The sequence below is a fragment of the Meriones unguiculatus genome, chromosome 12 (assembly GCF_030254825.1).
Source record: "Meriones unguiculatus strain TT.TT164.6M chromosome 12, Bangor_MerUng_6.1, whole genome shotgun sequence".
Taxonomy (NCBI): domain Eukaryota; kingdom Metazoa; phylum Chordata; class Mammalia; order Rodentia; family Muridae; genus Meriones; species Meriones unguiculatus.
The window spans coordinates 88077571-88105333 of NC_083360.1; the positions used below are offsets into that span (position 1 = coordinate 88077571).

Sequence of the window (27763 nt, forward strand, 5' to 3'; positions counted from 1 at the left end):
AATTCTAAGCCTTGTTGGAAGCAGCCTAAATCAGGCTTATTTCGGGGGGGGGGGGGGGGGGTGTTACGTGCTGCACAGACTGTAGGAGAACAGAGTAAAGCAATAATTTTTTAGAAATAATCTAAACACAATTGCAAGAAATAAAGCTGCTTAAGAAAAGAGAAATAATCATCCAACAAGTTCCAAAAAGAGACAAGTTCTGTTGTCGTTCTTATTTCCTTCCAGCGAAGATTATCTTACAGTGCTCATCTCTTTTGTTAGCCCGGATGTCAGAAAAGTAGTTTTGCTGAACTAAAAAGTTCTAGTTTTGTGTTTTCAGATGCGGAGAGCTGGTGCCATCTATAGATTTCCATTCTGGGAGAGGTTTCTCTTTTGTCCTACTTTGCGTCAGATCTGCTGTCGTGAGTGTAAGAGCACCCAGGAGACACTTCCCTGTGGTTTAATAGGCTACGAAGGGTGGGACTCGTTAATTTGCTGGCAGCTGCCCCCAAACTGGCTGCTGCCTGGCGGTGGGAAAAGAACGGGAAGGAAGGCTGCGGGGCAGGCAGCTCCGTCCAGCAGACCACCACAGATGCCGGAGGCAGGCAGCATTGTCTCAAAGGAGCTCATACACGAACTCAGAAGTAAGGGCGCTGCAGTCCGGCCCCGGAAACCCCGGAGGAGCAGCCTCTAGCTTACTGATTTCTTTTTTGATTTAAAGTAATGACTCTTGAGATGTTATTTGTTCACCTAATTATTTTTGTTGTTCCTTTACTACATTTCCATCAGTTTAATTGTAGCTGCCCTTCTTTCGGGACTGGGTTTATTTACAGTTGACTTTCCTTCTCACACTCTCCAATGAAAAGTTCTTAACCGTCCTTAAGCAAAAGCCTCTCTGGTCAGTCAGCCCATGAGGTCTCCTGACTTGGCACTGCCTACCTTCCATCCTCCTCATCACCCACCATCCCAGCTTAGGGCCACACTGTTCATACCTGGGATGGCTTTCCTATCTTTGTTTCTTCCTTCAGCTTGTTTCTGGCAGTTTGTGTAGAGTCAGGCTAGCAGGCCTTCTTTGTGGGGCCTTGGATCCCAGACCACATCTGCCTTCTGGATTACAGATGTCATGGCTCCTGGTCCCTTCTCTGCACTCTTCACCCCCATTTTGCTATTTTTGTACTCGTTCATGTCCCTTACTTAGCAGAGTGGACAGTAAACATTCTTTGAGTGAATAAAGAACACTATTTCGACCCACAGACTACAATTTCATTAGAACCTCCTGAATCAGAAGCCAGTGTATCACCTCTTACCTTTATGGTTTTGGTCTGGAGTCTGAGTCCATTTAAAGTGTTGATGGCTTTCTCTGCATCCTTTGGATCAATATAGTTAACAAATCCATACCCTAAACTCTGTCCTGTGGAAATATTAAAAAAAGAGACAGGGAGACGGAGACAGAGACAGAGAGAGAGGGGGAGAGAGAGAGAGAGAGAGAGAGAGAGAGAGAGAACAAGAGAGGAAGGGAGGGAGGAGAAGGAGAGAGAAAGAGAGAGAGCTCAATATCTTCACAGAAGCAATAGTTTCCACTGCAGTGTGTCAAAGCCCTCCTCTGGTATTGGATTCCTTTATATCAGGGTTCACCCTAGGACAAAAGGTTTCCAATCCACCAATTGTTATTCAGGGTGTGGGCTTTGAACTCTCAGGAGCTCTCATCATCCAAACTAAAAAAATAGTAAATAGTTTTGAATATCCACACCCAACATATACAAGAGGGAACGTAATCAGGAAAATACAGTACCAGGGAATAGAAAAGTGGCATGCACAGTTTGTTAAAAAAGACCTGCTTAGAGTCTTGGTCATTTGAGTATTTTTGGAGAGAAGTCATTTACCATCCACACTACCCAGATCCCTTCTCTGCAGATAACAGCACTTACCTCTGACAGATTCTGAGAGAGTTTAGTGAGATAGAGTACAAAAATGCCTAATAAGTATATTGCCTAGACCATAGTAGGTGCTCATCAAAGGATGGCTACACTCTGTTCAGTCCTGTAAAATTGGGACAAGCACTGGACTCAGTAACTGTGTCTTTTGCCTTGGTCATGCCAGCAGGATGTGAACAGTCAGGGCTGGAGACATTTTTAGAGAAGGATGCAGGCATGGCCAGAATTTAGAGCAGTTGCTACACATCCCAGGAGCCAAAGGATAATAAAGAAAAAGAAGGGCAAGGCTTTTCTATCAGACAGAGCCAAGAAGCTCCCGACAAAAAGGGGAAGGTGCAAAAGCAATCTGCAAAGAGGATTTAGCTACTTTAGGAGGAGCTGATATCAACTTGTCTACAAAGAGGTAGCAAGTGACAGGGCTCCCCCCCAAGTGAAATAAAAATAATGTGCTTGCGATCGTGCCACTGATTATGAATAGTCCATCAGCTCTGCCATGTGTCATCAGCCAGAAATATCATTAGGAAACTTTACATTTTCTGACATACCCTTTAAGAAACGCAGCGCTTGTGGTGGCTGCAAACCAGCTTGAACGTCTCAGGCAATGTATTGATTTGTGGGCGGCAGCAGAGCCAAAGGGGAGGAAAGTGACAGGACGTCACACACGTCAGGGAAGACTGATTACATAAAGCTCTCTTTAGCGTACTGGGGCCAGAGCTGGGAGATAATACAGCAAAAAGCCTGCCATGTCCCGGTGACAGGAGCCCATTTCAGCAGCCAAAAAAAATGTTTCCAACAGCTTCTGTTTTGCTGGTAAATGTCTGTGTTTGTGTTGGTTGTAGGAGGGAACCTGGGAAAACAAGTTGAGTTCTGGATCAGAAAATGGGTATCTTTTTGATTGTTTGTAGGACAGAAGCAAAGAGAACACAGAGGAAATCAATGACATTTGTTCATCAAATGAAAACCCAAACGCCAACATCTCCCAGGGTTGAACAGGAAAGACAGAGACAAAGTTTGCTAGACAGGCTCATCACCAGTCAGAATTAGTGACCTAAGAGAGAGCAGAGACGTGAGCCATGGCACACTCTAGGTGTTGTGACTCTTCTCTTTTTGTTTTATCCTGCATGGTTTTCTGTGTCCATGTGTCCGTGTGTGTGTGTGTGTGTGTGTGTGTGTGTGTGTGTGTGAGAGAGAGAGAGAGAGAGAGAGAGAGATTTGTATTATAAGACCCTGCCACATGTTCCTGGAAACTCCATCTTGCAAATACAAAACTACAAGAGAGTCACTTCATTGGTTTAAGAATATAATTTATCCTAAATTTGTCTCTACCTCATCAAGCCTAACCAAATTCACTTAATTAAATCCATTTTCATCATGCAAATTTCTCAGTCATATTTATCTTGCATATATAATATTCTTATAATCACTTAAAAAAACTAGTCATTTACCAGGTTGAACTGCTTCTAAAGGACATTTTAAAGTGGTTTTGTCTATGTCCAACTTGCTATAGGGGTTCTCGGAAACCAGTTGGATAGGTCATTTTCTAGCTTAATATAATTTACACAAATTTAAAACAGAATATAAAACACAAATAAAACTTTCACTGGTTAATTCCTAGCAGTAGACCCGACTCACCCTGAAAAATTGTTGTGTGCTTCATGGTGGTGAAATATATGTGTGGTATATGTTTCCACTATACCATCTTCCTTTATAAAACTACTCATATATTAATGGGTATCAAAATAGGTATAGTGAGCATAGGTTTTGCACTCTAAATTTAGCTTGCTTTTGATTTTTGCTTCTGGAGGAAGGAAAACTCAGGCTTAGGTCCCAAGAGGTTCTGAAGGTCAAGCTGTTGAAAGGACATCAGTCCAGCAAGATGTGTGACATCAGCTCACCAGCCTGTATCGCTCCCCAGTCGATAATCGCCCTGGCTCCTGACTATAATTATCTTTACTGTGCTATCATCACCTGTCCCAGGTTTAGAGAGACTTCACTTAGAGTCAAGAATAAAAATGCTTCAGGGAAAACCAAAACTCTGAAGAATGTAATTTCGCAAAGGAAGATTCTCCTCGGGATAAAATAAACTGCAGGCTGTAGAACGGAGCCCTGCATTGAAGGGGAGGCCAGAGACAGAGGAGCTTGCCTGTGAATAGGAAAATGGGAGGCATCCAGCAGCACAATGAAACTACCTGCAGTTAGCCTAGTTCACGAAGAGGCTTTCTTCCCACATGCCTCCCAGGATCACAGGAGTCCAGCTATGTCTAATAAAAATGTTTCATGGATCTAATCATTCTCTCTTTAAAAAAAAATGCCGTGGGGAAGATTAAATCCCAGTAGAAAAATATTAAAAACCTAAGCTACTTTAAAAAAATTTTTTTTAAAATTATTTTGGATCTGTTTTAATAGTTGGGGAGAGTAAAATGAGCAAGAATTGGTGGTGGATTTTGGTTCAGCCGTTCTGTATGTACACAAAAAAATATAGACAGAATACATTCATAAGGAGTGTCAACACTTTTTCCATGGGGACCGAGAGAGTTGCCATGCTGTGATGGCTCAGGGGACACAGTCTGGGGCCTGGAGCATATGTGTGTGTCTGCAATCCATGGATAGCAGTCATTTTCTTCTTTTCCTTTCTCAAATAATACAGTCTTCTCCCTTTGTCCGTGGTAACAAAATCTGAGCATATTGTTAAGGCAACAATATTTTAAGAATAGAATATTAAGTTTTATTTTTGTTCTAAATTTGTGTTTACTTTGATCTCAAGTTGAACAGCTATCCAGGTTCTGCTTACTAAATTATCTTTATTTAAGAAACAACGTAGTGGGAAATGAAGACTGTCTCTAGAACCTTAAGCTATAGTATCTGGCTTCTTGATGCGCCCATCTGCTCAGCCTCTTGGAGTCCTGTCCAGCATGGATGGAGCATGTTTGCTTACCATGCATGGGTAGGAAGCAATTTAGGAAGTTCGGGATAGAAACTTAGAATTCAAAATGTAGTTTCTGAGAGAAAACTGTGTGCACCATAGCCACAACTTAAAGCACTTTGTGTGTCTTGGCTTAAAAGGGTTCTTGGTTTGAAAAGCGGTTCTCCTAAATATGAACCTGAATATTTCTGTTTTGATAAAGCCTGGGCATTTGCACACATGGAGAGAAAATATTTCCTTTTATTATGTGTTCCCTACCACGATAGGAAACATTTTATTTGGGGTATAGGTGTTATATCAAATCTCTCCCTTTAAGAACAAGACTTAGCTCAGGAAAGATTATACCCCTGAACATAGAAGGTCCTTGGCAAGTGTTTAAGCACTACAAGAATCACTGTATGCACTCAGACTAAGCCTAAACTTTTTACATATTTGGAGGAAGAGGTAAAGACGAAGTAACTGGAGTTTGAGTTTGCATTCGTGAGGAAGGAGTGACTCTTGCCAACACCCATGCCAGGGACTGGGAGCCTGTAAACGTGCTGTGTGGAGTGGTTCTCCTCAAACGCACAGCAAGTGAATGGCAGAAGTCGCCCCAGACCAAATCTACAGTGATTCCGAGTGTGCAAAGTGCTTTCTTTTCCATTCTACGTTACATTTGATTTTCATAGCAGCTCTATGTGAAAAGGGAAAAGCACCATTGTACAGAAATGAGGGAACTGAAGGTGAGAGAAAATTATGAATTTTCCCAACACTACAAAACTGAATTGCAGTCTCGACATGAATAGGCAGATGTTTGTGGGCTTTAATGTATAGAATAAGGAAGCGAGTGACTTAGGAAAGGCAGGCATAGCCCTCCTCAAGACAAGCACGCCATTGGGTGTCAGCCAGTGATACTATCTGAACAAAAAGTGGCTGTGGTCCAATATAACTTTATCTAGGAAAACGGACAGTGGCCAAACTTGATTCCTGGACCACAGGTTGCTAATCTTTTGGCTCTAAATCCTGTTTGTCATTGTCACAAATACCTCTTTAAAGTAAGATGTTACTAACAACTGAGACTTTTTTTTTCTCATTTAAGAAAATGAAAATTGTCTTACGTAGCTTGTGTTAAGCATTTTTTACTGCATATGATCTCTAGAAACTGTCTAATCACAGCTCATTAAAAGCCCTTGTTTTCTCGGGACTTTGTCTGATCTTCAGGGTCCTAGGATTATTCTGACCTCATGACTGACAACAGCAGCAGAAAAGCTGGCCGGAAGGAGGCTCAGCATTTCTGCCAACTTGCACACTTTGCTCCTTCCCTGTGAGAACCACCCTGCTCCAGAAACCTTGCACAAACTCCTCTCATCTGCAGAGCCCCGAGGGGCAGCCAGATGGGCAGTTGCTGTTGACGAAACTTCTGAGTTGAGTAAGGGATTTTCATGGCCATCAGAACCCCTAGCTCAAGCTGAAATCCTTGTTTTCAAAGTGCATGATCAAGTCCCCAGCTGCCTCAAGATCGCCTGCTCGGCGATAACTCACAAACCAGGTTAAGAGCAATCAGCACCGAATCTCAGGGTGCCCTGCTGCCAGTTCTCGGCTGTCTTTCCTGGAGTCTGTCCGAACATGCCCAACGGGCAGAGAGAGTGTCCCTGCTACTGCGTGTGGCTTATAACCACACTTGCTGTATAACCTTGGCTAAGTCACTTAAGCCTCCTCCTCAGCCTTTTCCCTTGTCTGGAAAAAGAGAGATAATCCTTTAATCCTCATAATCAAAGGATCACTGTGAGGATTATATGAACATGGGGACTAATAGCTGTTATAATTTATTCAATGACACTTTGTGCCAGGTACTGTGCTAAGTGTCTTTCTCACGTTACCTCATTTAATCCCATGTGAAATGGGCATCATTGGGCTCACGGTGCACACACGGACAAACAATGTCAAAGAAGTGATGAAATAACCTGTCCAAAGTCAAGGAGCTGGTAGGTTCCGGCGGCTACGACAGTCCAGCTCACGCTTTCTCTCCACGTCATCTCGGGTCTGTGAGAAATGCAGATCCTTGGGTCACACCCCAGACCTCCTGGATCAGTACCTGCCTCTCCGTGCAATCCTTGAGGGGTTCAAAGGCTCACTGAAGAATGAGACTCATGGGCAAGTTGGACTAGATGTGGGTCTCAACCTCAGTTCTGAATACTGCTGTGTGAGCCTGGCTATGTGTAGTCAACCTTCCTGTGCCTTGGTGTCTGGGAAAACCACACATGTAGTGAACAGGAGCAAGGAAGGCAAACGCCTATGAGGGAATCCTAAAGTTTTCTTACTATATGCTTTTTTTTGGTCTCCAAACTTTGTATTCTTATTTTGACTTTGTTTTGGTATTCTGATTTAGGAGATAGCATCACTTTTCCTTTCTTTAAGGAGCGAGTAGGAGCTTTATATGACAATTTACGTAAAGTGTCTGCCCTCGGCAGGTAGTGCTGTTTTTTTTTTCTCTGGTGATGTTATCTCTTCCACTGAGGCCCTGGCCTCCCCAAAGGTGCAGAAGGATTCTGATGCTTGTCTTTCACACTGGAACAAACAATATGCAGTAAGCGCACAAATTCACAGGGAACAGGCACTTGCTACACGCTGGACACTGTGGTGGACTCCGGCCGGCATGCTCCTGGCCTTAGGCTGCTCCTTATGTGAAGAAAAGCACCAGTCTCAGAACCAGCGGCAGCCCAGAATAAACAAAGCTACACACTGGACCCTAATTCTGATGAAGCAGAGTAGGGAAGGATTCCCGAAGGAAGACGCGCATAGAGGAGCGTGGTATAAAGGATGGCCTTTGAGAGGGGATACCCACTGAAGTGGTGGCATCCCAACTCGAGGACTGTATCCCAGGCCCAAACTTATCCCGCAGGCATTTATTTACCGGGCACCCTCTTTGTGTCAGGTACAGTCATATTCCCTGGAAACACAGAACAGCAACAACAAACCCTTGTGTGTTCTGATTGAGAACAGGGAAGACAGCCAAGGGTTTTAGACAGAATATAAAGCTCGTCAGTTGATGCTGAGTTCTAGGGAGAAAAGAAGGAAGAGAAAAGGAAACAGCAGTGTTGGAACATGGTTGCAAGTTTTTCTGGGGATGGTCAGGAAAGGCCTCACTACTCAGGGGACAGAGACCTGAGAGAAAAGAGGTAGACAGCGCTATCTGAGGGAAGGGTGTTCTAAGCAGAGGGTAGCTCAGGGTCAAAGGCTCAGAAGAAGGAATATGCTGTGTTGGAGACACAATAAGAGTAGAGGCAACCCATATCACTCTCGTCAGATGACTGAAAACAAGAGTAGTCACCGCAGTTTCTGCTGCTGACGAAGACATTGTGAAACAACACTGGCTTTCCCTCTGACTAACAAACCCTTTTAAACCTACCCCTTTCCTGTGTGCATGTCTGTCTGTGTGTGGGTGTGTGCGTTTGTGAACATGCTTGTGAAGTCTTTCCTGTTGCTCTTTGGGAGCATCCATTGTTTACTTATCTCTATTCTTTTGGACAGGGTCTCTCACTGGCTCGGAACTCATAAGTCGGCTAGGGTCGGTTGTTAGTAAGCCTCCAGATCCACCTGTGCTCACCTACCAAGCGCGGGGGGTCACAAGTGCATGCTACCATTCTTGACTGTGGGATTTTTTTTTTTTTTTAAACATTGATTCTGGGAATCAAATTCAGGGTCTTGTGCCTGCAAGGTCAACACTTTGCTACTTGAGCTCCCTCCTGAGCCCTCAAAACTACACTTAATGAGTTTCTCCATCCCTCATTAGACTGGGTACAACTTGAGACCAAGCTGATGTCTCATTCATCGCTGTCCTTGGGATTTCAAAGAGTCTGGGAATTGTTAGTTAGCCAAGAAACATTTGTTGTGTGAATGCATGACAGTGTTTTCTATCTTCATGTGTATTTACTTTCTTTTAAGCACTCTCCGTCTTCCACATACCAAGGAGAAAGGAATCAGGAAGGACAGCAGAACCTCACCTATGCCTGACTGAAGCTGGAAAAGATCAGGAATTAGATCTCACAAGACAGCTTCAAAGACTTGTGCATATTTAACCTACAGGAGAGAAGACTCCATAGATACTCCAGGACAGCACACTTGAAAGGCGATCATGGAACGCCATGGGTACACTTGCTGTGACTGCGGAGAAGAGAACAAGGACCGGGCAGGGAACAAGAGAACAAGGAGGGGGCTGTTTGTTTTAGCCTGATACAATAAAGAACTTCCAGAGAACAATTTTATAAGGAGGCGTGATACCTTGTGAAGTATAGATAACCAGAACTGTGCACACAGGGGCCAGATCTACCCCTTACCAAGGGAAGCGAGAGCAGTCAACAAGAACGGCCCATAAGAACCTTTTTGTTAGAAGGATTCAAGGTAGTTCCATGCTCACAACAGTTTTAGTTTGTTCTGGTTTCTAAGAGAGAAAATAGGGGACATTTATTGAGCATTTACTATGGGGTCAACTGCTTTACTTTATTGCTCAAATCTTTGCAGTTCTCTGAAGTAGGCATTTCTAAGCCTGGCTGTGTGGCTAGAGAATAGTAGCCAGCCCTTCTGACTCCAGAGCTAGTGAACTCTTGCTGTGTGTGGGTTCTTGAGCACGCACTGATTTGTACACTAAAAATCTGCCCTGATGCTGGGTGCTGAGAAACCTGGGTTTTATAGCGCCATCTCCAAGTTTTCATTCTTTCTATTAGTTCCCTTCTCCCAGCTTGTGTATGTCAAATGGGGTCAAACTGGATTATGGATCACCATTTTGGGAACAGACTGTCATATCCCTAATCTTAAAATCTACAGATGCAGGAAATGAGGACCAACGGAGAAGCCATGGCTAGTGTTCTAGTAGGAATATCAGGCCAGTGAGTTAGCAATGATAGGTGAAAACAGGTTAGTGCTATAATATTGAGGAGATGGGTTTTTTGTTTGTTTGGTTGATTTTCTTTTTTCTTTCTTTCTTTCTTTTTTTTGTTTTTTGTTTTTTTGAGGATGTGATACTTGAGACTAGTTTGAAAGGATTGATTAGAAGTATCCAGGTTCAGGCAGAGAAGGACAGTGGATGGATGAGACAGTATAAGCACCTATCCCTCAAGGAGAAAGGTCTTCCTTCACTAAGTTTGAAGCCACCACATCCCCAAGGCCACTGGTTGTTGATGTTGCCCTGTTCTGTCTTTTCTAAGTGGAACTCATCCTCAGAGGTGAATACGAGATCTCCCTAGACCTTTGGCAGAGAGTCAAGAGTCACTCAGGGATATGAAATCTTGAGGGCGTCTGTTTTCTCTAAACACTGTTGGAAGTCTAAGATGCAGCCATCTTATTCTGACTCCCCGAAGTATTTAACATCACCTTAAGCCAGCCTGTGGTTATTTCCAGAAGCTACATTCTGAATTCATAAGTAGGTGTCATTTTGTCATTTCTATAATTATGTGGCAACAGGACAATAAGCAAAGTGGTTGGCACACAAAAAGCATTTAACATATTCTTGTTGGACTGAATATATTTCTCAATGGACTGGAAACCTCCTTAAGGGTGAGGACATGGTGCTGATTAATGCTAGTAGGAACAATGCCTAATATGTTGTAGACTGTTAGTAAATTTCTATTTAATGGGTTAAATAAGTGGATTCAATAAGTAAATAAACAGTACCATAACTTATCATTTTTGTGTCACTCATTATACCAACTGTTTTTGTTACCTCACCTATTCCTTAAAACAGCCCTAATTATCACTAGCATTTAAAATCAAGGATACCAACATCCAGGCCCAGATGCTCAAATGAGTCCATCTCATGCCAAACCCCACAGGCTTTTGGTAGAGCATCCTGCTTGCAGAGGTTGTATCATGCAGATGTGAGATGTGACACCCCCACTCTTTGGGCAAGGCACATGGGGACCCACAGAACATAGGTACCTATTTCTAGCAGCTCCCCAGACAGAAATGTACATTCTACAATAAGAAAAGCCAAGCAATTCGTTTCCCAAAAGAGATCTTTTTTCATTCCCTTTGGTTTGTCCTATAAAATAACTTGCTCCAAGTGACAGCTCTTCAAATATAAATTTCAATAATAAACTTCAACAAATGAAAAACTGAACCAATCTGAGTCCTATTTTTCTTCTGTTGTGTAAGAAAGAATAGAAATTCATAAGATAAAAAGCTAGTATCAAGTGCTTGGTTAAAAAAGGGCTGAAAGGGAAAAATATTCTGAGTGATGTAGTGAGGACAATAGAAGCCTCAGAGACAGCTATCTCACCTTCAGAATTTATTGCACTGAAAAGTAGGAGTGTTCAGACTGATGACCCTGGGGCCATGAGAGATTCTTAATCAAAGCCACGTTAAATTAAATTATGCTCAGAATATTCTTACAAGACAGAAATGAATAGTCATACATTTAAAAATATTTTTAACAGGCTTGAAACAAAAAAGAGGGGATTTTTGGCAAACTCCCAGCTAGCCGTAGACACGATTCAGAACTCTTAACTCTTGGTTGGTTTATTCTCACATGAAACAAAGGTCTGGATGTCAGATAGACAAGGCCTGCCACCCAGCGAGGATGCAAACCAACAGGTGATGCCAGGAGTGCTACAGATGTTAAAGACAATGGTTTTGCAACAAAAGAGGCAGCAGAAAAGCCTATCAGATTAATACTAACGGGGTGCTCTGTCATTAGCATTTGGGCAAAGCGAAACTTTTTTTTGTGTGAGGTGCCTGTGGGCTAAAAGAACTGCTGAATTCAACACTAAGCTAATGACTTTCAAAACTCCCCCACCCCGCACCATCTTATAAAGGGCATGACGAAGCTACCAACATCATATTGAAAGGTAGATTAAATAAACTAGGTTTTGTGAGAGGACTTGGCACAGAGAAAGGCTTCATAAATATTAGCTGACTACACATATTTTGGAACAGATAGAAGAAAGAGTTCTGTTCTCACTGAAGGAAAAGAGATAATGGCCTGTACGAAGATAAGTCAAGATGTCAAATATTAGCTGGAGCAGGACCTTGGAAGCCTGTCACTATGTCCTTTCTGCAATAAGGGGCTGGGCCTCTCTGGCCTTGTATCTACCAGAAACAGCCCTGGGAATGTGAAGACAAGCTCCCCTGTTCCCACCATGGAAGGGACCAGAAATGATGCCCACCTTCATGGTCTGACATGAAGGTCATTAGTTTGACTCCAACAAATCTTCTAAAAGTAAAAAACAAAACAAAAAAACAAAACAAAACAAAAAAAAACCCTCCTTAAATTCTTAAAAGAAACAAAAGTACATTTGTCTTAACAAACAACAACCATAACATTTAGCATGCAAGGGTAAGAGGACACCCAAGGACAGAAGCACTTACTCAGAAATAGTTCTGTAGGGCAGGACGGAAGGGGAAAGCCACCTGTGGCTGCCTGAGATGAATGTCAGAGAATGGCTAATCCAAGCAAAGAATGAGCATCCTCACGACACTGTGTCAAAGCAGACTTGATAGTGAAGAAGTGCCGAGGGATGTGGAGGAACGGCAGGCCTCAGACATCTCCTAATGGTTCAGGTCTTTAGGCAGTGGAAAATGAAATGCCATTCTGATTATTAGGTGGCCAAATGAACCCATGGCTGAATCATGCCCAGAGCATGCCCAGTGACCGACAGCTTTTCAAAATGCTCGTGTGTGAAGGGACTGTGCCGGACCTATCGAGTGGGTACCAGATTCTGTTCCTCCTAGGAGAAGGTGGGAAACAAAGTCCTCTTGTTTACTCATCTGTCACGCCTGGGGGCAATCTCCCACAGTCCATCGATGTCCCATAGTGCATGTCAGCACAGAAGAGGGATTGAAAGAGATGCCTTCCTTATTGGCTCTTTTCAGTTTCCCAAACTCGTTTTTGTTACAGAACCCCCCCTTTTTGTTTTTTCAAAAAAGTCACTGCAGATCAAATAGTTTTGGGAAAGATTGTTTGATGGATTCCTAAGTCTCTGAAAAAGGACTGATCAGTGTCCCAGAATGTAATTACCGTAAGGTAGTTTTTCAACGCTGACATACTTTTTCTGAGCTAACAGAGGGCCAGAGGAAAATGAAAGAAGCAAGCCAGGGATTCTCATTTCCAAGGTTTTTCTTCCTTAGCCACACTGTCTGTAACTCCGTTTCTCAGAAGATATCATACAATACAGTCATGCTTCTAAGACCAGCTAGATACAGCATACAGCTGCAGTGAGGAGAAGCTCAGACATTTGAAGGTTCATTTTCATATTGGTAGAACTTGGTTCTAAAGCAATGAGCTACACACAGGTACACACACAGAGAGATGGGGTGGGGAGGAGAGGGAGAGACAGAGACACAGAGAGACCCACAGAGAGAAAGACAGAGAGATAGAGACAGAGACAGAGAGAATGAGAGAGAGTCTATACTGCTATCTGATCCTGGGAGGTAATTAGTGTAGAGGATAAAAATTGAGGCATTGGAACCAAACACAGGGTTCAGCCTTGCCATGCCACTTAGAAGACATGTGACCTTGAAGAAGTCACCTAACTTTTTTTTAACGTATTTTCTCACATGTAAAATAGGGATAATAATACTTATATTTGATAAAAACTGGTATAAGAATATTACTATATGCCAGGCAATTTTCTGTATATTTTATCCACACTAATTCCTATACAATAGTCCTATGGATGTTCCTGTTTTAGGAATGAGGAAGCTGAGGAGCAGAGGGTGCGAATTCTGTCACACAGCCAGTGAGTAGGACGGCTGGGGTGTATTGCAAGCAGTCTAGCTCTTACTCACCAGGTTTCTGCCTAGCACAGCGCTAGATTCCAGGAAGTCTGTGCTAGTCCTTTGGAAGATACAGACACGCATGCACCAGTACAGGCACCCCACACCTCCCCTTCTCCTGGCTTTACGAATCTGCTGGTTTCGCTATTAGTTTATTATAGTGCAGTTCAAGTGGGCAACATGAGCCAGCTTGACAAACAAAAGGATCCTGTGTGGCTCTGCTCAAGGAAGAGAGGAACAAATTCAACCCTGAGAAATGTTAGTTCATTTTGAATGATGACTCACCACTGCTATTTTCACAAACAGCTTGCTAATTAAACTTTCTTATGAACTCGGCTAACCAATTTTTCCAGTGCATGGAGGAAAAAATCATTCATTATAGACCGGAATCTGAAATCTAATATTAACGGCACAAGTAGGATCTGTGGCAATGTAATCTGATCAGCTCGAGCATTAATAACAGTTAGACACTGATGTCTGAGAGCTAATCAGCTTTTGCTGAGATGTGCGTAGATAACGGAACAAAACATCTGGGAGACAGACGGGAAAGCAAGGCTGGCTTATCACACACAGGGCGTTGGCTACTTGCCTTTCCCTTATGAAGCCCCTGGTTCCAGCAGCCTTCCTTCTGAAGGACCACAGCAATGTTCTGAAGCAGTATCACCTCAACCACTCGCCCACGTTAGCAGCTCCTAATCTGACAACACCCAGGTGGGGGTGGGGGAGGGAGCAATATTAATCCCCTTTTTGGAAGCACCCGGAGGTGCAGAATGTCTGGTACACAGAAAGTCCGCAGCCAAAGCTAGGGTAAGAACATGGCAGACCCTTCTATTTTAGCATGCCGGCCTAATTATCCTAAAAAATAAAAAAATATGTATGTATATGTGTATGCATGTACACGTATGGTATTCATGTGTGCGCGTGTGTGTGTTATGCCTATGTGTGCGTGTGTGTGGAGGTATGAGGATAATCTTTGTGTCATTTCTCCTGCACCATCTTTTTTTTTTTTTTTTTTTTGACAGAGACTTTTTTACTGGCCTGGAACCTCACCAGGGGGCGGGGATCTACATGCCTGTTGTTGGTTTTTTGGTTTGCCTCTGTCTGTTTTACCATAGGTTCTGTGGGTCCAACTCAGGTCCTTGCAAGCACTTAACTTACTGAGCTATTTCTCCAGCCCTTAAAATGGTCTAATTCTTAAAATAATCTTAAATTTTATCTTGATGTTTTCATTTTTTTTTTCTTTGACAGACCATTAGCAGGGTCTGTGTTCAACAGCAGCTTGGAGTTGAGGCCTCCGTCCTCTGAGAGAGGGCGTTTAATCGACTTGGATTCTTTGTGCCTTTGAAGACTACAGCTTGATGAAAGCGCACCCTTCCTACGTACTTTTACACGACCTTGGAGGGCACAGCTTGAAGGCGGAGCCGCAGAGGACACTTGTAAAGGTGTGACGGTGGCGTCTCACTGCAGCCCACGAGAGAGTAGAATCCGTGTGCCGGCAGCTGCCTCAGGACCAGGGCACAGATGTCCACTTGGTTGGCTCGGCGCTGCAGAGCGATCTTGTCAGCCGGGCAGCCTGGAACGGTGCCCTGCATAAACTTTCGAAGGAAAACATCCTCCAGCGTTCTCTGTGAGGCGTGGTCGCCTCCATCCAGGTCACCTGCGTGCAGTGGCAGCCGGCCCTTGCCGTGAGCGAGCGATGCAGTGCGCGGCGGCCTGTGCCTCCTTGTAGCTCACTGCTTGTCCCCCTGGGCCCCTTGGACTCCTGCGGCCCGGTTCTTGGCGCAGACAGCAGAGGTGCGCGGGACAGCTCCAAGCTGCAGGCTGTGACCCCGGTGCAGCCAGGTTTTCAAATATTGAACTAAAGACTTTCACTTTCCCAAACCACCAAACCCGGCGTTATTGCTGCAAAATGCCTTCACACGTGTCCCCGCGTTTGAGCCCACAAGGACTGCCTAAATGAAGTAGGGAAAAGAGTTTCCTCTTTACTGTTGTACAACGTCACGACACCTCTATTAAATGTGTGTGTGGAGGCAACTGTGACTGAGTTTGACTTCAGTTTGCTGTGGTTTGAGGTGCTATTTGGTGTTGTGAGCAGAAAGCGTTTGATGGTTGTGATATGGTCGGGGCAAGCGGTGCCCTCAAGCAGCGCTCTTGCCTTTGTATTCACGGTGGCTGTCTCCTAGGCAGGGCTGCGCTGACTGGGGGGGGCGGGGGGTATAAAAACAGCCAAAGTAGTTATGGACTGGTTCCCGTTACACGGTCAGAACCGAGACACCAGAATGACATCGAGCTTCCTGTTTGTTGTCCAGATCGGGGTTCTGCCCAGAACCATGCAAACGCTCACCCCAAAGATGGAGGCCGTGGCCTGAATGAGACCCTGCGTGCCCAACCCTGAGAACTAAAGGGAGGGAGAAGTCTGCGCAGACTCAAGTTAGCGCGTCAGTGAAGGGAGCAGGCAAGGGCGGCTTGCTTCGCAGCTGTTTTCTTGGCACACTGATAATACCTCAGGTTGTACAAACAGAGCCTTTATTCAGGCAGCTTCTCCATGTTCCTGTCAGCCTTTGCCATAAAAAAAAAAAAAATCAGTCCAAACTGGGTTCAGGAAAGAGATAAGAGCAAAGGAAAACTCCGTGATTGTGATTTCAGGACTCGCAGCCCATCTTACATTACACCTGGCAGCTGTCACCACAGCCAGATTCCTGGAAATCCGGAGAAAGGGCTTTGGAGGAGCCGGTAGGAAGCGCACGAGAGAGCTGGTCTCCTGGTTGACACTTGAAAAGGAGACAAGGATTGTCACATCTTTTTTTTCTTTCCCCCCTTCCTATAAAAGAGAACTCTGGCTAGCTTGTCTGTCCACATTTAATTTACTAACTTTCCACTGGTGTCTTTTATACCCTTCTGTATTTCTTTCCCTCTGCCTGAGCCATTTTAGTATCAGTTCTTTATTTGATAAGCCAACTCAAGTCCTTTCAGATCAAAGTGGCATGTGTGTAAATAAGAAGGCAGAAAGGGAAAGAACAGGAAATTGAGAGAGAGAGACAGACAGAGAAACAGAGAGAGGGGTGGGGGATGGGAGAAGGAGCTTGCTCCGAAAGAGCAAAGAAAATAAACCACATGCTTGATTCAAGCCTCCTTTGGCCTTCTCTGGCCTCACCTGTGAACTACGTTTAGGCAATTGCATCTGCTGGGTGCTTCAACAGGTTGAAGAGAATGCTAAGGAGAAAAGCCTCTGACAACTAACGCGAGCCAACACTTGGCTTATCCCATGAATGAGAATTAATCTTATTCAAGACAAAAGTGATGAGAAATTCCCGAGCAGCCACAGTACGGAGAGTTGTTACCCAAACTCAGGCATCCACTTTTTGTCAAACGGGTCCCCGCAGCTCACCAGACTTTCAGGTATGAAACGAACTGATTAGGAAATCAGACTTAAAAATTAGCAAGGAATTTATGTCAAGAAAAAGAGCCAGTGGGCAAACCTGACTTCAGGAGGATGACAGACATCACTCCTATGTTGGGCACGGTTCTTTATCAGCAAAGTAGAAGGCATTAGCAGTCTTGAGCCTAGCTTTAACTTTGAATGAGGTACTTACTCTCCCTGAGCTGTAGTTTCTTCATTGACAAAGAGGGTGTGGAAAACTGACCTTGTGAACTAGCCCTAACTGCTTCGTTCACTACTCTTTGATAATGTTCATATCACTCAGCTTGGGCCGCTTATAAGAAAATATTCTGATTCAGATAGATTTAAAAAAATGCATAAATTAACTTTATCATAGTTCTGAAGGCTGGAAGCCCCATGATCAGGGTGTGATTCAGTTCTGGATAGAGCCCTCTTCCTGGGTTGCAGAGGACTGCCTTATTTGATGTGTAGATACACAACGAGAGAGAGAGAGAGAGAGAGAGAGAGAGAGAGAGAGAGAGAGAACCTTGCTTTCTCTTTTCCTTCTCATTAGGACGACACTAATATTGTTGGATCCTATCCACATGACTTTATTTAACCTTAGTTACTTGGGCAAAGGTCCGATTTACAGTTACTCTGAGGACCAGGATTTCAGTACATGATTCTGGTGGGTGAAGAGACATAAACCTTTACTCCTCAGCAATACCTCTGAAGGTTGGAGCGATGGCCTCCTTACCATACATTGCTTTTTTTTTTTCTGCAGTCTACTCTTTGCTATGTTTAAGGGCCACTCTTCTTTGACACCTGCTCTGAGCGCCTCAGTTGGTTGTCACCCTTTATGTCTGAATATTCAAAGCTGATGTTGTCTTTACCTTCACTGAATAGAAATAGAATGGCAAGATAATAGAAAGAATATAGGCTTTATAGTGAGATAGGCCCAACCCTTCTCACCAGATAATTCTAGGCTTGGCATCCTCATCTGCAAAGTGGGTTAATAAGCACTGATCATGGAAAGCATAAAACTCCAGTGAAATGACAGATACTGGATGCCTGCCACTGTAGCTACAGCATAGCAGGCATCCTGTAAGGTCTTCAGCTTGCATTGTTGGGAATCAATTCTCTAGTGTTTTTCCAAAGATTTTTGTATGTATGTATACATACATACATACATATATATATATTATATAGTGTTGATACATATGGTGTTGATGTGTTTGTGCATTTTTGTCCACCTGTGTGTGTGTGTATGTGCCCGTGGAGGCCAAAGGTCAAATCAGGTGTCTTCTTCAAGTGCCCTCCATTTTATTTTATTTTGTTTTGTTTCATTTCATTTCTCTCTATTTTATTTTTGAGACAAGGCCTGTCACTGGACCTGGAGCTCCCTCAAATCTGGTGGCCATCAAACTATAGGGATCTTTCTGGCTCTGGTGCCTCAGCCTTGTGAATACAGGTATGTACCATGACTCTAGGTTTTTTACATGGGTATTGGAATCCAAACTCAGATCCCCCATGCAGTAAGCCTTTTATTCATTCGTCCATCTAATTAGCTTTTTTTTTTTCAATAGTTTTAATAGTCAGGGATAGGAGAGGTAAGATTAGACTCTAATAAACCCAACCAAAACAAACCACCTTAGAAAGTTGAAACGGTGGCTTTGCTTCATTAGATGGTCACCTGTCTCTCAGATCAGTGGACGGATGAAGGATCCTACAATGTCCAGCCTTTCTTCAATTATTGTCCTTGTAGTAGAATGTCCTTTACTTTTGGATTTCCTCATAAATCCTCACAAAGTTTAAGAGAGGGAAGAGAATAACACTCATTTGGTCTGAGAGACTAGATATTAAATATATACTTTTGGCTGATTGAAAATACTTTACAAATGTAAAAAGCCTTATACAGAATATATGGCCTTTATCCGAATTTTATCTTTTCTCCAAATGAGAAATATGTTCCTCTATCAAAGCTCGATTTTGGCACCATAGGAAAAACAAAAAGGCAACTTAAAATATTTTCAGTGCTTGTGGGGCACAAAGACAGACACAAAGTTTATCAGTTAAGAGAGTAAGGGAGATGCAGAACAGGGGAGGGGAAGCTGACAAGGAAGTCACCCCTGCCACACCTCTCAGAAGATGAAGAAAATGAATTTCCCTTACACATTTCAAAAGGCATTTTCCTCCTTACTTGAATCTGGTGGATTACATTTTTAGATAATGTGTGGAAATTTTAGTTTGAGATTACCTTCTTGATTATTTCCTACTTGTAATCAACCTGGCCATTCTACAGAGAAGTGTGGGGGTAGGGGAGAGTGGGGTGTGCATGTTTTATGTGTGTGTGTATGTATGTGTGTGTATGGACATGTGTGAGTATGAAAGAGAGAGAGAGAGAGAGAGAGAGAGAGAGAGAGAGAGAGAGAGAGTTTATGTGTTTTAGGAGAAAGACAGGAGGCTTGGTGAACAGGGAATTGGTCTTATGAACCAAACAGTCAGCTCAAGCACAGAAATAGAAACTCCTTAAAACACCCCAGCTGATTCACATCCTAGGTAAAAACCCTTGAGACAGCTCTCCTGGGATGAGAGGATAGTTCCATGCCCAAGTTTGGAATCAGGACAGAACTGTCAGATTTTGATGGGGAGATGAAGGGGAAGGTAACCAGGAGGCAAAGGGAGCCATAGCTGGTCTATAATCCTGACTACTGCCATTTGGGGAACAAACAAAACAAAACACAACAAAACACAGTTGGAAAAATCCTGATGTGCCGGCACAAACCCTAAGCCTCACAGCTCCACTCAACTGCCACATTCTAATTAGAAGCAATGGAAGGTCTCTGCCCTTGGTGGGTGTGTGAGAGGTACAAAGATTACATGGTTTGCTGTCTACACTTAATGTTCTGATGGTCTCGTTCTCCTTCATCAGGCACACTCCTCTTTTCCTAGTTTGCCATTCCTGTTGACTTCCAAATTTTCTCCACACCTAAAATTTTCCCATGAACTCCCCTCAACAGTAGTCAGCCCCCTTTCCAAGTCAACACGGCAACATGGCAACATTCTTTTACTCTTCTCAGTGGTCCAGGGTGTCAGGTGACTGACACCTTCAAATCAGAGAGATTTGCAGAGAGATGGCAGCGACACATTCAAATCAGAAGACCTATCACCCTGCGTCTTTCCAAATCAGAGCAAAACACGCCAATAAGGGCTGCTATTTCCTACACTCTTCCCCTCACTAACAAATATCCTTCTCGTGGGCATGTAAGAAAATTCCATTTAGATAATCAATATCTTGGGATTTTCATGAATACACATAATTTTGGCTGGGTTTAATTACACTGAAATGTAAGGCATTTAGAAAATGAGAGGTGAATATAATGAGAGGCATCTCAGGAAATCAGAGACTAGAAGAAATTGAAATATGTAACAACTTAATTGAAAGAGTGGACATGCCCCTAACAATGGGAGTAGGGGCTGTCTCTCACTCTGTTGCCTGTCTCTAGATCCCTTTCCCCTTGCTGGGCTGCCTTGTCTGGCCTCAGTGGGAGAGGATGAGCTTAGTTCTGCTGCTGCTTGAGATACCAAAGTGGGTTGGTACCTCTTGGAGGCCTCCCCTTCTTTGAGAAGGAGAGGGGGACATATGGAAAGGGGGGTGTGAGGATGGGATTGGGGGAGAGGAGGGCGAGGGCTGGGATCAGGCTGTAAAGTGATAAATAAATTAGGGGGAAAAAGAAAAAAGAAAAAGTGTCCACGAGTTTGAAGGATGGGGTGGGCAGATGACAGGAGCTGGATGGACAAAAGGGGAAAGTGATGCAATTATATCATAATCTCAAAAGAAACTATATAAAAAACTAGTCTAGGTTTGAGTTTAGGTAAGCAGTAACTTACTGAATTTATGATTTTTCTTTTTGAACCCACCTATTTTAATGCATATATTTATGTGCTATTTTCCAAAACAAAAGATTCTGAGCTCTAACTTTGTTTCCCTTTCATTGAAAGTTTTCATTGCTCATGGAACAACCTGGCTTGGTTTGGAAAGGGAAGAAGTCAGCTGAGTGTTTTGGAGGGAGCTGTTAGGAAGTGCACACTGGACAAGTCATAGTCCGTGAGACAGGGGTGGATTCAAGTCTTAGCGCTTACACTTGGAGGGTGTCTCAACTGATGCAAGTCACTCATCTACCCCCAACTTCAAGTTTCCTCTGTAAAGGAGGCTGAGGATTGCATGAGCCTGTCTTCTAAGGGCAATGTCAGCGCACTGAAAGCACTCCCAGGACAACGGCAGCCCCATCACTCTCCCGAAAACCCCAATGCACTCTTACATGAGCTGCTGGGTGACACCTCCCCCAGAAAACACATTAAGGTACAGGTGGCCCACGAAGAGCAGCAGCTACCCCTCTTTGCCTTCCCTAGAGTCTAGGAGCAATTATCATAATAAACTCATTTACAGCTGCCTGCATTTTCTAGGAGTAAATTAAGGGCCTTTTCAGGATTTAGGTTTGTTTTTTTGTTTGTTTGTTTGTTTTTGTTTTTGTTTTTCTGAGCCTTTTAGTGTTTATATGGTCATCTTGGACATAAGAAGATATGACCAAATTCTCACAGTGTTCCCACAAATCCAGTTCCCTGAAGGCAGAGGTGGAAACAGAACAAACCTGGAGCCTCACTCTTCTCTCCTTCTATCTACCAGGCTGTGCTGTATGTCAGGACCCTGGCTTGGAAGCTCTAATCCAGAAAGGCTCACCACTGCTGAGCTCCACACAGTCTTATCTGCTAAGAGACATGGAGGCTCTGATGCCATCGCACCGAAACCGAGTTCCCTTTTTGAATTAGAGTTACATACAAACTCTGGTCCAAAGACACTGGCAAAGAGTTCACTGTGGTGCCCAGAGTGTTTTGTGAGTTTCTTCCAACTTGATCTCTCTTTTTTTTTTTTTATCATTGAATGATGATATTGAGTCAAAGACGTGTTGTAAAGGGAAAACACAAAATGGTGGGTTATAATTATGTTCAGCACATTTAAGTTCATCTGACAATGCTGCTCCATATTGGAGCACTGCTTCCAAAGAGCCACCTTCACCTCCAAGCTTTGGCCTAAGCACAGAGAAAGAAAAAGAGCATTTGCTTTTCACCTGAAATGTCAGCTCCATTTCTTTGCCCTTCTTCCCTCTGTCCTCTTGCTAACCTTCTGCAGTAGCATCGGATAACACAGCTACTTTCCTCAAGTGCCAGAGTGTTTAGGGTCTGTCCGTAAAACTGGGGGCAATGTTCAGTTTGGACCATTCTGTTCTCAAGAACTCCTGTCGAGCTGTAACTTGCCTGAAATGGACAGAGAACTATTCATAAAAGCTATCCCTGTGCAGACACATCGAGAGAGGCATCAAGTAAAGATGTAGGTCTTTTTTGTTTGTTTGGTTTTGAGTAGGCAGCTCAAAGGTATATATTGTCTTATATTAATTTCTCCCTTTCTAGGTTGTGTGTGTGTGTTGTTTTGGTGCCAGGGCCTTTCATATGCTAAGCAGGCACCCTACCACTGAGCTATAGCCTTAGCTCTCTCTAGGGACTTTCTTCTGTTATATCCCCTGCTTTATTTATTTGTGGCGAGGCAGTAACAAGAGAGACATTTATAATAATAAAATTTATCACCGCAGCTGAGCTGGTTTTACATAGATCTGAGTTACCTAAGTCTGTCCAGGCCAAGCTTTATGCTCCTTCCCCTAAAATGCCAATCAGACAGAAATTTGTATTCAGTAAAGTAAAAGAAAAGCCAAAGGCGACAAAACAAACAAAAATGAGGAACCTAAATGAATTCTCAGAAGTCCACAAGGAACACATAATTTTTCCCAGGCTTGGTGTTCTTTGCCTGAACCTTGAGGGTCACATGACATTTTTCTTTTGCTCCCTCAGCAAGTGGATAGAGGAAAAGAGAAAATGAAAACAAAAACAAAAACACTAAGACTTGGCTCTCTGTGATATCATGTGCCCATGGCTAGACCCAGAGACAATTCACGATATATATTTTCCTCTCCTGGGTACCTAGATCAAGTGTCTTTTTCCACTTGCAAAATGAGAAATCAAATGTTTCTGAGAAGGCATTACTTAGTAAGTTAACAAAGATGTCCAAGAGCAGTATAAGGGAATCTGAAATCTGATACTTTCAGTAAACTTGCCTGAACTTTGAAGGAAGATGTAGGTTGAATTATGTCCCTAGTGGATGACAAATATTGTTATTCGTGCTCCCCTTTATACACAGGAGTCTTGTTTAAGGGCATGGTGCATTAGGTATGCTCTCCAGAGGACACCCAGCAACTTTTCCTCCCAGGAACACAGTATTGCTTTGGGTTATGGGGAGAGGATTGGCTGTTTTCACCTTAGCTCCAGCACCTTAGCTCCAGACTAAGATCAAGCTTTAGGTGATGCTCGTAGAGGAGAACTGAGCCTTGCTTCAGTTTCCTTACCTAAGAACACGGAAGCTGTGCTCTGTGGTGAAGACATGAGGTCTGCCCAGTGCTTAGCAAGTACCTAGCACTAAGTGCTTTAAGTGTCCTCATATCAATAACATCTAGGGCCAAGTTTCTTCTGTGTGTTCTCACTTGGAGAAGTCGGTAACAACCTGCAGCCAACAGTCAGCCTGGCTTGTTGTTAGAGCATTCATCGGAGCCATTGCCTTTCAAGGGACCTGAACTCCTCAGACCCCACACTCTGTTCTCTCCTAGGGAGTGGCTTTGGGCTGGGAATCTTAATCTTAAATTCTTATCTTTTTGTCACCCCGCCCAACCCCCAAGTCCTCCCACTAGATATTTAGAACTTGTTGTAAACTTCACAGGATCGAGATGCATTGAGACCTGTAGGAGGTGTTGGAGGAAAAGGGGGGACTGGGATGTTGAAATTCAGGGCAACAAAAATACCTATGATGTCATTTAGCCTGACTTGTGGGCTAGCTGCAGCCTTTGCACTCGCCTGGTGTGAAGCTTCACTCCTGCTGACCCTGTGCTCTGACTGAACCCCAAACCAGGCCTCGGAGGGTCTTCTGCTCAGGGAGTTTCTCACCCTTCCCCATCTCCCCACAGCCACGTCTTTCCCTCCTTCTCTGACTTTTAGCGTAGCCAATTAAACCTGAACAACGGGCGGATGGAGAAAATATGCTGCGTCTATGGAATGGTACAGCAGGGACCAGTTTCACTGTTAATTTAAAATGCTAGAATTAATTAGGTGGTGTAAATGAAGAATTTAATAAGCACTCTTTACAGCCATAAGTTCTACTTTTATTAAACACTGCTACCAAATGAGGGCAAATATCTCTGGTCTCTCTCTATTTCCCTGCCTTATTCCCATAAGTTCTCTACAAATAAGTTTTTTTTTGCCTGAAATAAAAAAAATTACATAATTATAAATTTATGCCCAAATTGTATTTCTGCGTTCAACCCATAAGCTTCATCTTTAAGGCCAGATGCTGCTGTACGTCTCTGCTTGTGCTCAATAGGGTGCTAAACAAACCAGAGTTGACAATTTTGGTTTTGTATACCAAATTAAAGGCTGTCTTCGAAGCTGTCACTCCTATTCAAATCCACTCGGTGAACTACCAAATTAGCATTCCTTCAGTAAAGGAATCTGCTTGTTTAAACATGTGTCTTCAGAAAACAAGGAACAACACCATGAATCAGTACTTTAAAAAAAAAAATCTCACTACCATGCTGAGGGTAATCCTGAAAGGTGATTAGTAATAGCACTCACTAATATAGCCGGCAGAAGCCCTATTTAGAATGTAAGGCAGAACTCAAAATACATTTTCTATATAGGAGTGGGAGGAAGAATCATATGGTTAACTGGTTTTAATTTGGTTTGAATTATCATCCCATTATGTAAAGATTATTCAAGGAATCTAAACATCGGATTTATGAAAATACAGGCACTTTTGTTAAAGAATAGAAGATGCAGGACACATGGGTAGGTGCTGGAAATCCTGGCCCCGCTACGGAGTTTGGGTGTAAGCTTTTTATCTTGACCACAGTCCTTTAAGGATGCTAGCTCTGTCTTTATAAATAGCACCCTCCACCAACTAAAGACTCCGGCAGTCATCCTGCTAGGTGTCATCCTTAGAACACACTCTTAAGATAAGTATCATCTTCTGGTTTTACAGCTACAAAAACTGTGTTGGGGACTGTGTGACTTACACTGTGGGAAACAGCGCTAATTTTTAGCTTTGTACTTCATTTATAAAGGGGTACATTTAAGTGTGAATTAGAAGATTAAAACGATGTATTTATGTGTCTGTACATGTATACATTGTAGCACCCGGTTTAAAATGGGGATGATGTCTTATCCTGGTTAAGTCACAGATCTTCATTTTTTACTTTTGCGAGCCAGTTGCTTGTCAGTGAAACTGAAACAGCAGTCAACTTTTACGGCTGACAAGTAGTCAGGGTTGATGGCTTCAGGAGTGGAGCACTCTTTGGTGGCAGCTTCATTGCCCTCATTATGCAGCTCATTAATGTTTTAAGGGAAAATATTCTCACTTCCAATAAGATTAGAGGAAAAGTTTCCCCAAAACAGGGATAGTATAATTTTCTGACAAACATCAAAATCCTGGTTATTGAGGTCATATGGGGGTAAGGGTATTGCTTTGTTTTTAAGTACAAGGTCAAGAAGAATGTGATTAATTAAAGGCCATCTTCAAAATGAACAAATATGAGAAAAGTATCTCCCATATATATCTTCATTAAGCATCTCCTTTCTTCTGCATTTACATTCTAGGATTGTCTGCTATCTTTGGCACTTGTTCTTCTCAGAGACAAAGAGCAATTATGTCATCCTTCTACTTGGCCCCCTTTAAAACACTTGTCATAACATACGGAAGAAAACTGGGCACATACAAAACCAAATGTCTGAGAACAGAATAAAAGAGCATGACGTGCAAGGAAGGAAAGACAGAAGGCAGAACTCAGGGCCATAGTGCAAAGGAGGAGGTAGGGACAGCTCAGGTGGTGGAACTGGCCCAGCATGCATGAAGCCCTTCCCCCCGGCATCCATAAAACCAGACATGCCTGTAATCCCTGCAGTCAGAATGTAAAGGCATACTCAGCTTTCCAGCCAGTTCCAGGCCAGCCTGGGAATACATGAGTCTCTGTCTTAGAAAATAAAAAGAGCAGGGTGTAGTGGTACATGCCTTTAATCCCAGCTCTCTGGAGGCAGAGGCAGTCAGATCTCTGTGAGTTCAAGGCCAGCCTAGTCTACACAGAGAAATCCTGTCTTGAAAAACTAAAAACAAGCCAACCAACCAACCAAACAAACAATCAAAAAGTAGTGGCATCTGACCAAGAATAAATGAGTATAAAACCGAAGGAACATTTCACATAAAGGTAAAAAAGCTTCAAAATCTTCACCTATTTCTTAGTCCTATTAGCGTGCTTGGAGGAGTTCCATGGTGTACATGTATGTATGATGTGAACTTATGGTTTGTATGCATGTAATCCTTATTTATGTGCAGGATAACTGGTGTAGACCTTCAGATGTATTGCCACACACACGCATTATGTCTGAGATCTGCTGTGAATCCCTAGCCTGAATTTTGAAGAGCGTACCTGTAATTTTGTCTCTCACAAGTTTGCAGGATTCTATTTCACCAATGCTCCCAAAGAGACTCCTGAATTCCTCTTGGGTCATATTCTGGGGTAAATAGTTGACGATGAGGTTGGTTTTGCTGTCGTCGGTGGCCGCGCCCGTCTGCATGGGGGAAGGACAGTTTCTGCTGTTGCTGGAGGGTCCGTTGCTTGTATTGGCTGTCGGTCCATTTGACACCTGAGGCTCCATGGTGCTAATTATCTAAATGAAAAAAAAATAAACATTCTGAAATCTTAGAAGACACAAAGTCTCTTCCTAGATTTTACCTTTATTTGCTGGAAAGAAAGAGAATAAGATGAGGCAAGATGGAGCAAAGAGACTGGGTTGTGAACACAGCCCATTTAGAAGCATGTTTTTAACAGGATGTTAAGTTCCCTTTGCTATTTTTAGGCCAGCCCCTAGATTTTGAACACAGACTAGAATGCAGTGGAAACTCTCCCATTATTTTGTTAATGAAAAGCTAATTCCTGTTTTCATTACACAATCACTCTCAGAAATGTATACTTAAGCCACACCAAATTATAATTAAAATGTAAAGTAATAATCATGATTAAAATTATAGTTCTATTAAAGCTGAAAAAGCTAAATATAGAGGATTAAATTCACAAGATCAAATACAGTACCTGTTTATTAACTATCTCATAAAATAAAATGACATTAAATTAAGTGGAGCTGTTACATATGAGAAGGTCTTAGATTTCCACTGATGCTTAAACACTGATCAGACTTCTGTTTTCATAAGTGTATTCTGGGGATATATAAAGTCATCTAATTAAAAAAAATCCAGCCATTCTGTTACTATTTTTTTCCTGGGGTCTCTAATAAAACAGACGAAAACATAAGAAGACATTTCCCCACCCCCTCAGGCTTCATTTTTGGTATAGCATAGCCTAAAGCTCTTATTACTCAAAGAGGTCTTTCTCTTGATATAAATATTTGTTTAAATACTTAATTAAAGATATGTGAATGGTCCCAGGAAGCATGCAAAAAAAAAAAAAAAAAGTCCCTGTCCTTAGGAGCACATAGTCTTAAAAGGTCACAGAAAACTGAAGGCTGGTCTTTATTTATTCCTGCTTACTGGAAAGGGGAATTCAGGGAAAATATGAAGGAGATGATGCTATAGTGAGATCAAGCTCATAAAGGCAGGACTTGAAGATGCCCCGCATGGGATGATAAAAAGAG

General features: G+C 42.9%; 1 protein-coding gene across 22 annotated transcripts in view; it reads right to left on the reverse strand.

Annotated features, from left to right (window-relative positions):
- Nucleotides 1-27763, reverse strand: part of Elavl4 (ELAV like RNA binding protein 4) — a 145435-nt gene that overhangs the window by 20795 nt on the left and 96877 nt on the right. For all 22 annotated transcript variants that reach the window (XM_060366131.1, XM_060366126.1, XM_060366127.1 and 19 more), the window contains exons 2-3: nucleotides 26542-26782; nucleotides 1287-1390 (exon numbers count right to left, since the gene is read on the reverse strand). In XM_060366131.1, the coding sequence (XP_060222114.1) occupies nucleotides 1287-1390; nucleotides 26542-26782 (345 nt within the window). The remainder of the gene's footprint in view (nucleotides 1-1286; nucleotides 1391-26541; nucleotides 26783-27763) is intronic.